Source organism: Epinephelus lanceolatus, chromosome 14 (genome assembly GCF_041903045.1).
Source record: "Epinephelus lanceolatus isolate andai-2023 chromosome 14, ASM4190304v1, whole genome shotgun sequence".
Classification (NCBI taxonomy): Eukaryota; Metazoa; Chordata; class Actinopteri; order Perciformes; family Serranidae; genus Epinephelus; species Epinephelus lanceolatus.
Window position 1 is genome coordinate 42,136,606 of NC_135747.1, and position 15,642 is coordinate 42,152,247.

Consider the following 15,642-nt stretch of genomic DNA (forward strand, 5'->3'; position numbering starts at 1 on the left):
GTTTTGGACGACATACTATACTATGACTTTTTTCTATGGTTTTGGGCGACATGCTATACTATGACTTTTTTTCATACTTTTGGATGACATGCTATACTATGACTTTTTTTTCATACTTTTGGATGACATGCTATACTATGACTTTTTTTTCATACTTTTGGATGACATGCTATACTATGACTTTTTTTTTTCATACTTTTGGATGACATGCTATACTATGACTTTTTTTTCATACTTTTGGATGACATGCTATACTATGACTTTTTTTTTCATACTTTTGGATGACATGCTATACTATGACTTTTTTCTATGGTTTTGGACGACATACTATACTATGACTTTTTTCTATGGTTTTGGGCGACATGCTATACTATGACTTTTTTTTCATTCTTTTGGATGACATGCTATACTATGACTTTTTTTTCATACTTTTGGATGACATGCTATACTATGACTTTTTTCTATGGTTTTGGGCGACATGCTATACTATGACTTTTTTTTCATACTTTTGGATGACATGCTATACTATGACTTTTTTTTCATACTTTTGGACAACATGCTATACTATGACTTTTTTTCATACTTTTGGATGACATGCTATACTATGACTTTTTTCTATGGTTTTGGACGACATGCTATACTATGACTTTTTTTTCATACTTTTGGATGACATGCTATACTATGACTTTTTTTTCATACTTTTGGACAACATGCTATACTATGACTTTTTTTCATACTTTTGGATGACATACTATACTATGACTTTTTTTTCATACTTTTGGATGACATGCTATATACTATGACTTTTTTTTTCATACTTTTGGATGACATACTATACTATGACTTTTTTCTATGGTTTTGGGCGACACGCTATACTATGACTTTTTTTTCATACTTTTGGATGACATGCTATACTATGACTTTTTTCTATGGTTTTGGGCGACATACTATACTATGACTTTTTTCCATGGTTTTGGATGACATGCTATACTATGACTTTTTCTCATGACGTTGGACCACATGCTATTCTATGACTTCTTTTTTGTGATTTTGACGACATACTATACTATGACTTTTTTGTGATTTTGGACGACATACTATACTATGACTTTTTTGTGATTTTGGACGACATACTATACTATGACTTTTTTTCGTGATTTTGGACGACATACGATACTTCGACTTTTTCTCATGACTTTGGACGACATACTATACTATGACTTTTTTGTGATTTTGGACGACATACTATACTATGACTTTTTTTCGTGATTTTGGACGACATACGATACTTCGACTTTTTCTCATGACTTTGGACGACATGCCATTCTATGACTTCTTTTTTGTGATTTTGACAACATACTATACTATGACTTTTTTTGTGATTTTGACGACATACTATACTATGATTTTTTTGTGATTTTGGACGACATACTGTACTATGACTTTTTTCTATGGTTTTGGACGACATGCTATACTATGACTTTTTTTCTATGGTTTCGGATGACATACTATACTATGACTTTTTTCATGATTTTGGACTACATACTATACTATGACTTTTGTTTTTACCGATATTGGACGACATACTATACTATGACTTTTTTTCATAGTTTTGGATGACATGCTATACTATGACTTTTTCTCATGACTTTGGACCACATGCTATTCTATGACTTCTTTTTTGTGATTTTGACGACATACTATACTATGACTTTTTTCGTGATTTTGGACGACATGCTATACTATGACTTTTTTCGTGATTTTGGACGACATATGATACTTAGAGTTTTTCTCATGACTTTGGACCGCATGCTATTCTATGACTTCTTTTTTGTGATTTTGACAACATACTATACTATGACTTTTTTGTGATTTTGGACGACATACTATACTATGACGTTTTGGTGATTTTGGACGACATACTATACTATGACTTTTTTTCGTGATTTTGGACGACATGCTATACTATGACTTTTCGTGATTTTGGACGACATACGATACTTCGACTTTATCTCATGACTTTGGACCACATGCTATTCTATGACTTCTTTTTTGTGATTTTGGACAACATACTATACTATGATTTTTTTGTGATTTTGGACGACATACTGTACTATGACTTTTTTGTGATTTTGGACGACATGCTATACTATGACTTTTTTCTATGGTTTTGGACGACATGCTATACTATGACTTTTTTTCTATGGTTTCGGATGATATACTATATTATGACTTTTTTTGTGATTTTGGACGACATACTATACTATGACTTTTTTTCATACTTTTGGACTACATACTATACTATGAATTTTGTTTTTACCGAGTTTGGACGACATACTATACTATGACTTTTTTCCATAGTTTTGGATGACATGCTATACTATGACTTTTTTCCATAGTTTTGGACGACATACTATACTATGACTTTTTCTCATGACTTTGGACCACATGCTATTCTATGACTTCTTTTTTGTGATTTTGACGACATGCTATACTATGACTTTTTTGTGATTTTGGACGACATACTATACTGACTTTTTCTCATAACTTTGGACCACATACTATTCAATGACTTTTTTTTTGTGATTTTGATGACATACTATACTATGACTTTTTTGTGATTTTGACGACATACTATACTATGACTTTTTTCCATCGTTTTGGACGACATGCTATACTATGACTTTTTTCGTGATTTTGGACGACATACGATACTATGACTTTTTTGTGATTTTGGACGACATACTATACTATGACTTTTTTTCGTGATTTTGGACGACATGCTATACTATGACTTTTTTCGTGATTTTGGACGACATACGACACTTCGACTTTTTCTCATGACTTTGGACCACATGCTATTCTATGACTTCTTTTTGTGATTTTGACAACATACTATACTATGACTTTTTTTGTGATTTTGGACGACATACTATAGTATGACTTTTTTTCATGTTTTTGGGCGACATGCTATTCTATTACTTTTTTTTTGTGATTTTGGACGACATACTATACTATGACTTTTTTCTTACCGATTTTGGACGACATGCTATACTATGACCTTTTTTGACATTGTTAATGACATGCTGTACTATGTCCTTTTTATGAAATTATAAAAACTTTCCCTGCCATTGACGAGATATAGTGTCATTTTTGACACAACACTTCCCCGCTATCGACGAGAAATACAGACGATCCGCATTTTCACTCTTATGAGATAGGGGGCACTGTTACACATCTTGTGAAATAGAATAGCACTGCAGTGTCCAAAAACAAACGACAAAGAAGTTCCGCTGGAAACCCAAAGAAGATGTTGCAGCTTGTTAACTGCACGAAAATGCTGGCGTCAGCGAGTTTGGTGGGATGAAACAGGATCTCCATGAGGGTGACAGTGACACACAGATATGACCAGAGAGGAGCGGGAGACAACATATCATTATTCTTATTTTCATTTATACAATTCAAACTGATGTGGAAAAATGAAAAAAAAATGTAAATGTGAAATTGAGTGTGTTCTCAAAAATGTCTGACAAAAATGCATTTTTCTCAGCTTTTTGTGTGAAATGTTTTTTATGAAAATGCACAAATACAAGTGTTCATATAAAGGAAATGGAATGAGATACAATAAAGATGTTTTGTGTTTAAGAACAGAAGGTCTCTTCTTTTGTTTCATGTATACACTGTTTACATATTTATGGAACAACTTATTTTGTGGGTCTTTAAAGATTAGTGAATATGATCAAAAATGCTGGTGGTGGCTGGAAACTTCAAAATAACACTCTGGTGGGCAAAGTGTTAATGAAATACTAAACTATGACTTTTTATGACATTTTTAATGACATGATATACTATGAGCTTTTTATGACATTTTTGACGCCTTACTATGACTTTTTTATGACATTTTAAGACTTTCCCCACCATTGACGTGATATTCTGGCAATCTGTGTTTTCACTCTTATAAGTAGGTGGTGCTGTTACACATCTTAGTAAACTATGATTTTTTTTTTAATTGGTTTTGATGACATTTTTATTGACATGCTGTACTACGTCTTTTTAATGAAATTTTAAATACTTTCCCCGCCATTGACAAGACATCGCGCCATTTATGACACAACACTTCCCCGCCATTGACGAGATATTCCGGCAATCCGTGTTGTCATTCTTATAAGTAGGGGGTGCTGTTACGCATCTTGTGAAATAGTACAGCACTGCAGTGTCCAAAAACAAACGAAGAGGAAGATCCACTGGAAACCCGAAGATGTTGCAGCTTGTAAACATGGTTTGTGATGACATACTATACTATGACTTTTTTCCATGATTTTGGACGACATACTATACTATGACTTTTTTTCATGATTTTGGACGACATGCTATACTATGACTTTTTTTCATGATTTTGGATGACATACTATACTATGACTTTCTTCTATGGTTTTTGACAACATACTACTATACTATGACTTTTTTCCATGGTTTCTCACTACATACTATAGTATGAGTTTTTTTTCATGATTTTGGATGACATACTATACTATGAGTTTTTTCCATGGTTTTTGACTACATACTTTACTATGAATTTTTTTCATGGTTTTAAACGACAAAGCGTAATGGTCAGAGATGGGAGGAGTAACAAGTGAAGGAGGGAGGGAGGAATAGTATAGTATATAGTATAGTATGTCATCAAAAACCATGAAAAAAAGTCACAGTATAGTATGTCACCCAAAATCATGAAAAAAAGTCAGAGTATAGCATGTCCTCCAAAACCATGAAAAAAAAGTCATAGTATAGTATGTCGTCCAAAACCATGGAAAAAAGTCATAGTATAGTATGTCATCCAAAACCATGAAAAAAAAGTCATAGTATAGTATGTCGTCCAAAACCATGAAAAAAAAAAGTCATAGTATAGCATGTCGTCCAAAACCATGGAAAAAAGTCATAGTATAGTATGTCGTCCAAAATCATCGAAAAAAGTCATAGTATAGTATGTCGTCCAAAATAATCGAAAAAAGTTATAGTATAGCATGTCGTCCAAAACCATGGAAAAAAGTCATAGTATAGTATGTCGTCAAAAATCATGGAAAAAAGTCATAGTATAGTATGTTGTCCAAAATAATCGAAAAAAGTCATAGTATAGTATGGCGTCCAAAAGTATGAAAAAAAGTCATAGTATAGCATGTCATCCAAAACCATAGAAAAAAGTCATAGTATAGCATGTCGTCCAAAAGTATGAAAAAAGTCATAGTATAGTATGTCGTCCAAAATCATCGAAAAAAGTCATAGTATAGTATGTCGTCCAAAATAATCGAAAAAAGTCATAGTATAGCATGTCGTCCAAAACCATGGAAAAAAGTCATAGTATAGTATGTCGTCAAAAATCATGGAAAAAAGTCATAGTATAGTATGTTGTCCAAAATAATCGAAAAAAGTCATAGTATAGTATGGCGTCCAAAAGTATGAAAAAAAGTCATAGTATAGCATGTCATCCAAAACCATAGAAAAAAGTCATAGTATAGCATGTCGTCCAAAAGTATGAAAAAAGTCATAGTATAGTATGTCGTCCAAAAGTATGAAAAAAGTCATAGTATAGCATGTCGTCCAAAAGTATGAAAAAAGTCATAGCATAGTATGTGGTCCAAAATAATCGAAAAAAGTCATAGTATAGTATGTCGTGCAAAATCATCGAAAAAAGTCATAGTATAGCATGTCGTCCAAAACCATGGAAAAAAGTCATAGTATAGTATGTTGTCAAAAATCATGGAAAAAAGTCATAGTATAGCATGTCGTCCAAAACCATGGAAAAAAAGTCATAGTATAGCATGTCGTCCAAAACCATGGAAAAAGTCATAGTATAGTATGTCGTCCAAAATAATCGAAAAAAGTCATAGTATAGTATGTCGTCCAAAATAATCGAAAAAAGTCATAGTATAGTATGTCGTCCAAAATCATCAAAAAAAGTCATAGTATAGCATGTTGTCCAAAACCATGGAAAAAAGTCATAGTATAGTATGTTGTCAAAAATCATGGAAAAAAGTCATAGTATAGTATGTCGTCCAAAATAATCGAAAAAAGTCATAGTATAGTATGTCGTCCAAAAGTATGAAAAAAAGTCATAGTATAGCATGTCATCCAAAACCATGGAAAAAGTCATAGTATAGCATGTCGTCCAAAAGTATGAAAAAAGTCATAGTATAGTATGTCGTCCAAAAGTATGAAAAAAGTCATAGTATAGCATGTCGTCCAAAAGTATGAAAAAAGTCATAGTATAGTATGTCATCCAAAACCATGGAAAAAAAGTCATAGTATAGCATGTCGTCCAAAACCATGGAAAAAAGTCATAGTATAGCATGTCGTCCAAAACCATGGAAAAAAGTCATAGTATAGCATGTCGTCCAAAAGCATGAAAAAAGTCGTAGTATAGTATGTCATCCAAAACCATGGAAAAAAAGTCATATTATATATAGCATGTCGTCCAAAACCATGGAAAAAAGTCATAGTATAGCATGTCGTCCAAAAGCATGAAAAAAGTCATAGTATAGTATGTCATCCAAAACCATGGAAAAAAAGTCATATTATAGCATGTCGTCCAAAACCATGGAAAAAAGTCATAGTATAGCATGTCGTCCAAAAGTATGAAAAAAGTCATAGTATAGTATGTCATCCAAAACCATGGAAAAAAAGTCATAGTATAGTATGTCGTCCAAAAGTATGAAAAAAGTCATAGTATAGCATGTCGTCCAAAAGTATGAAAAAAGTCATAGTATAGTATGTCGTCCAAAATCATGGAAAAAGTCATAGTATAGCATGTCGTCCAAAACCATGGAAAAAAGTCATAGTATAGCATGTCGTCCAAAAGCATGAAAAAAGTCATAGTATAGTATGTCGTCCAAAACCATGGAAAAAAGTCATAGTATAGCATGTCGTCCAAAAGTATGAAAAAAGTCATAGTATAGCATGTCGTCCAAAACCATGGAAAAAAGTCGTATTATAGCATGTCGTCCAAAACCATGGAAAAAAAGTCATAGTATAGTATGTCGTCCAAAACCATGGAAAAAAAGTCATAGTATAGCATGTCGTCCAAAACCATGGAAAAAAGTCATAGTATAGTATGTCGTCCAAAACCATGGAAAAAAGTCATAGTATAGCATGTCGTCCAAAAGTATGAAAAAAGTCATAGTATAGCATGTCGTCCAAAACCATGGAAAAAAGTCGTATTATAGCATGTCGTCCAAAACCATGGAAAAAAGTCATAGTATAGTATGTCGTCCAAAACCATGGAAAAAAGTCATAGTATAGCATGTAGTCCAAAAGTATGAAAAAAGTCATAGTATAGCATGTCGTCCAAAACCATGGAAAAAAGTCGTATTATAGCATGTCGTCCAAAACCATGGAAAAAAGTCATAGTATAGTATGTCGTCCAAAACCATGGAAAAAAGTCATAGTATAGCATGTTGTCCAAATCATATTTCAAAAGCTCATCGTATGTGCTAGCGTAGGCGACTGGACTTGCTTGTGTTTCTTGAACGCAAGAAATGCAAGCAAGTCCAGTTGCCTACGATACTAGCACTTACGATTACCATGACCTGAATGACTGAGAATCTTCAATGACAAGTTCAAAAGCTCATGTTTTGTATGATGAGTCTTTAACAACAAAGTATTAGGAACTTTAGCTGACAAATAAATTAAAAGTAAGAAAACTATAAATTTGCTTAAAATGGACATATAGTGCCACACTGTCAGTGCTTATGTCAGTCAAACAGCCAGTAAGCGATGGAGATGGTTCTCATTGAAGAAAACAATGCACTAGTTGTTTGTTCAGATTTCTACAAGGACCTGCAGAAACACTGCGTTAACCTGACAGGGACTCCTTGTGGTTGTGTTAATTATGAAATTTGTCAAAGGAAAGGAGGAAGGTGCTCAGCATTATTGTTGGACTATAAAAAGGAGGTCGGGGTGTTTAAGGGTCAGCTGAGTGTTCGTATTGCTCAGTTTCCTATGGACAGTTTGCTTTTTTTTTAAACCATGACCACCATCTTTTCTTTCCCTTTACTAAGTAGTTTTTATCCCTAAAACTAACCAAACCTTAACCATGGAGGTGGCAGGTCAGACAACAGGCATATGAATCATTTAGTGACAGTCCGCGCACTGAAAAACAAAGTTGTTGTGCAGATGTGGGCGCAGGATCACAGAAAGGTCATATGGGTCATTTTATAAGGCAATGACAAACTTTTTGTCATTCAGTTTGGTGGACTTGTTGGCCAGTGACATGCAGGGGTTGGTTACATTTCTCGGTATTATTCCCCGGGGTGTGAGTTTGCCCTACACGGCATATGACTAATGCTCACTGTTTTTCAGGTTCTAATCATATTTACCAAAAGGAGCAGATGAGTTTAATGATTTTCACCTGGATTTTATGCTCCCACGCACCCAAAAGTTGTGTTGTAAGACACTCATTACCCACAAGTCATCATGCACTGTTGAGAAAATGCTTCCAGTGTAAAGGCTTATAAAAAATGAAATGCTAATTATATATCAGGGTGCAGATTGTGCACTAGTTTATTACAGATTTATGCGAGTCCAGCCTGAAATATTAAATTTCTAAGACCAGATTTTTGAAGAATTCAGAATTTCTTAATAAACCAAAACCAATAAGTCTCACCTTAACTAATGCCAGTTTTGATTGTAACACACGATATTGCGGTGTACTGATTTACAGGCTACGACGAGAGGTCGAAGAGCACCAGGCAAATAGGCACAGGAGGTGGAGGGTAGAGGGGACTGAAGGTGTAAAAAGTGGCGAGTTACAATGGGAGGGACGGCAGTGAGGAGTGGAGGGGAGGTAGAGGTGGAGGACATGCAGAGGTGGGGGTAGGAGCTCCTGGCATCCACCAGTTCAGGGCTGATTTGGATGTGGAGTCATGTTGGCTTGGCAGAGGCCCACTTCATTAGTGTCCTGATGCATTAGAAGTGAGGGGAGCAGGAGGCGGAGGAAGGAGAAAGTACAGTGGGGTAGAAGAAGAGATGGAAAAGCGGAAGAAAAACTAAAGGTGAAGACGAGTGTGAGCACGGAAGAAAGAGGATGACCAGTTGAAGGCAGAGATAAACTCTGAAGAAGCCAAGCAGGCCTGTGTGTTTGGCTCTGCTCTCTAACATCATCATTAGTGCATGAGGGAGACCAGACCCGCCATTGTTGCATCATGCGTGTGTGTGTGTGTGTGTGGCGATTGATCCAAGAGTCCTTGCTGTCAGACCAAATAAGCCCAGAAATGATGAAGGGGTCTGTGGGTGGAGGAGGGGAGACGGTAGGTTTCGCAATTCCCCCATGATTTACCCTCAATTTAGTTATTAAGTGTCTCAGTAAGTTTGTACGGGGGGAAGTTTGTGGCTGTGTGGTCCTCATTAGGGCAAGGGTACATATCTGTTTTTTCTGTCTCTCACTCTCTTTGTTGTTGGTTTTCCAACATTCTTACGGTCTTTTCTCAATATCTAAAACCGTCACTTTGCGGGAAAGAAACAGAGGATGGGGGGAAGGAGGGAGAAAAATGACAAAAAAAGGAAAGAACCAAGTGAATTCCTGTAAATTGGTCATTCCACCCCCCCTGAAAATAAAGCCCCTGCGAATGAAATCGGAGCAATTTCATGGTCTGGCCTGCCCTCAATATTATTTAAGTAATACCCTGTTATTATTGAAGAGAAGGGAGAGAAAAGCGAATGACTATTATCTTTATGTGGGTCCTTTAATTTTAATGCGCCACAGATTTATAGCTGGGCATTCCAGTGGGGAGGCCCCTCCCTGCTCTTAAAGCGAGCGGGCGGGACACGACCGCAACGCTCTCACAACAGCCACTACCTTCTGACAAACAACCAAAGTCCCCACTTTCCCTTCCAACACTTTATCCTGCCCTCCTTCACTGCTGTCAGACAGCCCTCACACTCCTGACAACCAGAGGACCCCTCGCTGACAGAGTGGAGCTCCACCCATCATCATAGCAGACACATTTCTACACCCATATTGTCTTGATTTATAACCTCTCTTTACACCTAATCCTAATGCTGCTCACATGGACTTTTTTCAAGTCTTGCTGGAAACATCGAGCTCCTCGTCTCGGTTTTAATCTGCATTATTGAAAATCCATGTACCCTCATTTAACGTTCATCCTTCTCCAGCTGATTTACCAGCAGCAGTCAAAGTAGCACTTTCTTTTAAACCTTGAGTTAGGTGTTTACGATTGAAACTAAAAGACAATCAAACAGATCAAATTTAAAGACAAATCAGTAACCAGGCAGCAAAGTCAGAGAGCTCCACTGGCAAACATTTAAAAGAAAGCTATCATTTGTTTTACAGGTAACAATGTATAAAAAACACAGAAAAGTCAGTAAAGCACAAAGACAACAATCAGTCTTTAATAGATCATGCTAAACTTACTATAACCAAAGTGCATTGTGGGTTTTTCTGCCATTATTTTTCGTTGTGTTCACGTTCTACGTTCAAGCATACGTCAGCAAATGAAGCTTAAGTGATTATATTTTTTATTACAATGTTAAAGCATTTAATGTTTTTCTTTTTAACTGATGGTATTCACGATTAGCTCGCCTTGCCCTGTTAAGATGTCCTCTTCATCTTCATCTTGTCAACATCTTCCCTCTCTAAAAGATGATTTGTGATTTCTTACGACTCATGAACAAACACAATGTCTTAATAAACAGAAATAATAAGAAGAGTTCCTCAGGGATCGATTCTTGAGCCACTTCTGTTCAAACTTCCTGTTAGCACAAATTCGATTCTATGCAGACAATACTCACATTTACATCCCTGTGTTATCAAGTGATGAATTTGATTTATTTAAATTTCCTGCACTCACAAAATAGTTACATTGTTTTGGTGGTTTGTGGTCGTTGTTGGGTTCGCACTAGATAGCGTATCTGTATCACTTCAACAGCTTCAACTGTCTCTCTCTGTCTGTAAATATTTAACACATTGTCTATAGAGTATATGTGACGATTCAGGAACGTACCTACACATTTTCAGAATAATTTTGAACTATTAACTTAACCTGTGTACCAAAGGTTGCGTGAATAGTTAAAGTCCAACTGAGAGTGTGTAGAGACTATCCAAATTAAGTGTTACCAAAAACTGTTCTGTCACTGCTTTGTAATACATTTTTTGTAATACGTTATTATTATTGTCTAATTCTAATTTATTTTATTTTTGCTTTTTTATTGCTTTGTAGAAAGTTCAGTGCAGTTTATAATTGTCTTCTTTTTGTCTTAAAAAGCTGCATACACAAATAAACTTGCCTAGTTTTATTTTATTGTGCCCTGACTTCTGAAACTAAACCCAGTCCTGCAACTATATATTCATTTAACACTTTGATTCACTTCACACATTCATGAGAAACTTTTTCTCTGTATTTTGCCTTCTTCCTTCATGATCAAACTACAGCCACAGCAGTTGTTACCGACCTAATCTAAGTACTAAATCAAAACGATTACATGTCTTTGTCCTCTCTCTTCGCTCTCCACCCTCCGAGGTGAGTGGGTGTTGAGTGGGCTGGTTAAATAGTGATGGGGTGTCATAAGTTTGTAAATAGGAGACATCCTGGCAGACAGGTGGTTGACGTTTTACTGGAGCTAATCTTACACACATTAGGTCAAAGGTATACCGGGGACGCAAGGCAGTTTGAATGCCAGCCTCAGAGCTGGTTAATAGACCGTGACACTCTGTGAGCTGTGAAACACTTGTTCTCACCCTCTGTGCAGCCCTGGCTACTGTGTGCTGGAGAGGGGACACAGGTTACTGCTGGAGTTATAAGATGTGTTGCATCATACAAGGTTACTGTACACTGTTACTACAGTTTATACTGAGGAGTCTATGTGATGGCTTGTCACACAAATGCACATGTACAATATGCAGGACGTGCATCAGATAAAACACATAAACGCATTTCATGTATCTTGCTTGTCATTTTGTTGCTGTAAATATTCCTGCTGCAGTCTTGATCAGGGGTCACTGTGCCCCATTAATCAATCAGCTCTTTTGTCTTTCTCGTCAGGCACTTCACAGGCCACCCCCCACCCCAATGAAGGAGCACCGCCTGTCTCCGATGCGTGAAGAGCCGTTATCTGCTCCGGTCAACGAGGAGGGGTCTCAGAATGTGGGAGCAGGAGGTGCAGGCGGATGTCCACCTGGCACAGTTGGCAGTGCAGGAAACAACAAGAAGCCACGATCACGCACTAAGGTATAGAACGTTACTCCGCTTTCTCAGGACCCATGAAGTGATGATAATACATTTTAGTGGCAGGTTTTAATCTATGTTCTTTGCCTTTTCTAGATTTCCCTGGAGGCCTTGGGTATCCTGCAGAGCTTCATCCAGGATGTTGGCCTGTACCCTGACCAGGAGGCCATCCACACCCTGTCAGCCCAGCTCGACCTGCCCAAACACACCATCATCAAGTTCTTCCAGAACCAGCGCTACCACGTCAAGCACCATGGCCGCCTCAAGGAGCTGAGCGAGGGGGCTGCCGCCAGCGGAGGTGTGGACGTCAGCGAGTACAGAGAAGAGGAGCTACTTTCAGGCTCAGAGGACCCGGAGTCTAGCGAGGATGGAGCTGAGGAGATTTACCAGTCCACAGAGGGGAATGGTGGGAGCGCAGGGGGGCTGAACCAGCCACAGGCCTCCTCCGGCTCCAACTCCAACTCCAACCAGTCGTCCTCAGGGACCAACACTGCTCAGGAGGAAGGAAAGGACAAGGGGCACGGTCGGCCTGGTGGCCCTCTGGGCCCTGGGAGCTCCTCATCCAGTCCCAGAGAGCAGGCTGACTACCAGAGGTAGAGACTGACACTCAGAGAGAAGCGGACAGAGAGGGAGAGAAAGCAAGAAAGGTCTATGATGATGAAGTGAGGAACTGGTCATAAACTGATGGAGGATGGCTGCATAGAAACTGTGTGAGAGGTGAACGTCAAGAAACAATCAGGCTGAAATACTGTACATCTCTCAAACGACTCTTTATAGTGACAATCTCAGACAGACATCTGTGAACGCCTGATGTGTGGAGTGAAATTACCTCAGCAAAAAGACAGAAGAGTGCTGTGACACAGCAGCGGTTGTGTAACTGTGAAAGAAAGTATTCCCAAAAAACATTTAAATAATTCACTCACAAACTCTCATTAACAGGTAACCTAGTGCTGCTCATGCATCCGACCTACAGACGGACAGAGACAAAGAATGTCCACGTGTCAACAACTAAACTTTCTCCTAATCAGCCAAACACCAGAAGACACTCCAAGGAGGTGGGGTTTAGAAATGGTTCCTGTTCCTCCTCTCTAAAGTCTGAGCACAGTCACATAAGACATACTCCCTACATGCTGGGTTGAATCTGCCCCGCTGAGTGACATTCATAGACTGGATCCCGGGGGCCTTCTGAGACCTCTACAATCCTATAAATCCTCAGGACACACACTGATGTTGCTAATGCTGTTGCCTGCCTGAGAACGTGGACGGACGGCACTCGCTGTTCATCCACGAGCTTCATTTCATTGTGGAAAAAAGGAAACGACCACCACGACAACCTGCCCTCGCCTCACCGCCGCACTCCAGAATCACTACCAGTCCTATCTAGCACTTACTGTTCACAAAGACACTGACATTTTGTGGATGTGATGTACTCTTGCCTCCCTTCCCCTCCCTCTGGCTCTCCTCTCAAGGCTCACAAAACAAGTGTGAGGTTTAGAAATGACAGCGGACAGTTTGGCGGGAGGATATCGGACCGACTTCAAGAGGATGTGGCGCGGAGGGACACTCGAGGCCTACGTACCCATGACTCTTGATCCCTTCCTGGCACCGCCCCGCGTACATGCGGCGAGAAAAATGTCAAGAAAGGAAGGACAGAGCGGAGATTCAGCAACCAAACAATCAGTCACTTTATGTGCGGTAGTCCACCCCTTCCACTCTTCCTCTCCTCTCTCCATCTCACTCCCCCCCCCCCTTCTCCTCTCTCTAATTGGTGCCCACAGTCTTGTGTTTCACCACACCTACCCGCACTTAAACTTCACCAACCCTATTTATTGCTATCTTTATCCATGATTATTATTATCATTATTGTTATTATTGTTGTTATTATGGTTAGAATTGCTGTCATCGTGTGCTATTTTTAGTTTTTATTTCCATGGTTTTAAATATTGGTTTTCAGAGCAGGGCGGTGGTTTGGGAAACAAGAGACATTAGGAGTGCTCTGCCCTGAGAGAAAGAGGAAGAAAAGGAGCAGAGAGTGAAAGAAATAAAAAGAAGCAAGTTACTGAGTGTTATTGGGTAAATAAAAAAGCCTGTCATGTTGTATTATGCCATTTTTTATAGTTGTTTCCCAAAAATAGTAAACAAGAGATGCAGTTAAATAAGAAAGCCAAACTGAGCTTTTTTTGCTGCAGTTGATGACAATCTACTTTTTTGAGCCATTAAAGAAACGTGGCAGGTTCGACTCTGTTCTTCACTTTTGATGTCTGTAAATACCCGACACGGGATAAATTGTTATTGATATACTTTTATTTTTTATTTTTGCTGAGTGACTTTAAGTGTTTGAGCCAGTTTGGAGTATCAGAAGAGTGCTGTTCTGTTTTCCTTTTCTTTAGACGACTCAGTGAAATCAGTTTCATTGTGCCAGGCAAATTCAGTCACCAGAGTATTTAAAAAGAATTCAGACTGGCTTTTTTTTCTTTGCTTGGTGTCAGTTGTGAACAACTATAAAGTATGTTAAAAAACATATCTGATAATGATCTGACAATGGATAGTGTCCATGTTGTTCGACTATCCTCATCGGCTGCTACACTCAAACAGATGACCTGCCTTTAAATGATGACGTCGACTCCAATCACTCCGTATGATGATATTGTGCTTTTCTGTACGACAGGAATCAGGGTTAGACTCAAATGCAGTTCCAATGAAATCTTAGTTCATCCAATGTTGAAGTGAATTAAAATTTGTGAATTCAAAAATTGTCTGTTTTTATTTCAATTACATTACTCTTTTTTATGGATCTTCACACTCTAAACACAAAAGCCCAGTCTCCACCAAACCCTTTCAGTCCAGTCCCTTTGGAACCAGCAGTAAGCCTTCAGACATGGTACCTAGACCCTCGGTGTGTTCAGACAGTCCTCTTAAATGTGGGCGGGGTTGTTGTCACTCACTGCTCCGTCCAGCACTCGCTGTATTTCCTCATCAGCGGTGACACAGATGGAAGTCTGCACCTGGTTTATCGTCCACAGAACGAGGCTGCACGCCCACATTTTCACAACAAAATAGAACAGGCTGCAGTGAGAGTCTCTCTCCATGGGATATTTAAAAATAGCAGCTTTGTGCATTTAGTCCTTCTCAGGCAAGCTCAGGGGTTTAGTGTTGCTGTAGCCCACAGGAAGTGAGGATTAGAATATATGACCTTCACATAATCCGCTCCAAATTAATCTATATTTAAATGCTTGAAGATCCACTCATTACTAAAAGTGTCTGTCATATAAAAACTAATGGAACGGTCAAAGTTGTCATATTGAAATTTAAGGTGTGCTGATGGATTCACTTCGTCAACTCTTGCATTGAGTAACATTACAAGTTAACGTTCCACCTTGAAAGTTACCGGCAGTCGGTCCAGTGAATT

The 15,642-nt window shown here is 38.2% G+C and overlaps 1 protein-coding gene across 6 annotated transcripts in view; it reads left to right on the plus strand.

The window, feature by feature from the left end:
• satb2 (SATB homeobox 2) overlaps positions 1 to 14,986 on the plus strand; it is a 92,358-nt gene extending 77,372 nt beyond the window's left edge. For 5 of the 6 annotated variants that reach the window (XM_078174732.1, XM_078174733.1, XM_033618094.2 and 2 more), the window contains 2 exons: positions 12,030 to 12,236; positions 12,330 to 14,986. In XM_078174732.1, coding sequence (XP_078030858.1) covers positions 12,030 to 12,236; positions 12,330 to 12,830 — 708 coding nt within the window. In that variant the 3' untranslated portion in view covers positions 12,831 to 14,986. The remainder of the gene's footprint in view (positions 1 to 12,029; positions 12,237 to 12,329) is intronic. The other variant, XM_033618095.2, reaches the window with a different exon arrangement.
• The last annotated feature ends 656 nt before the right edge of the window (positions 14,987 to 15,642 follow it).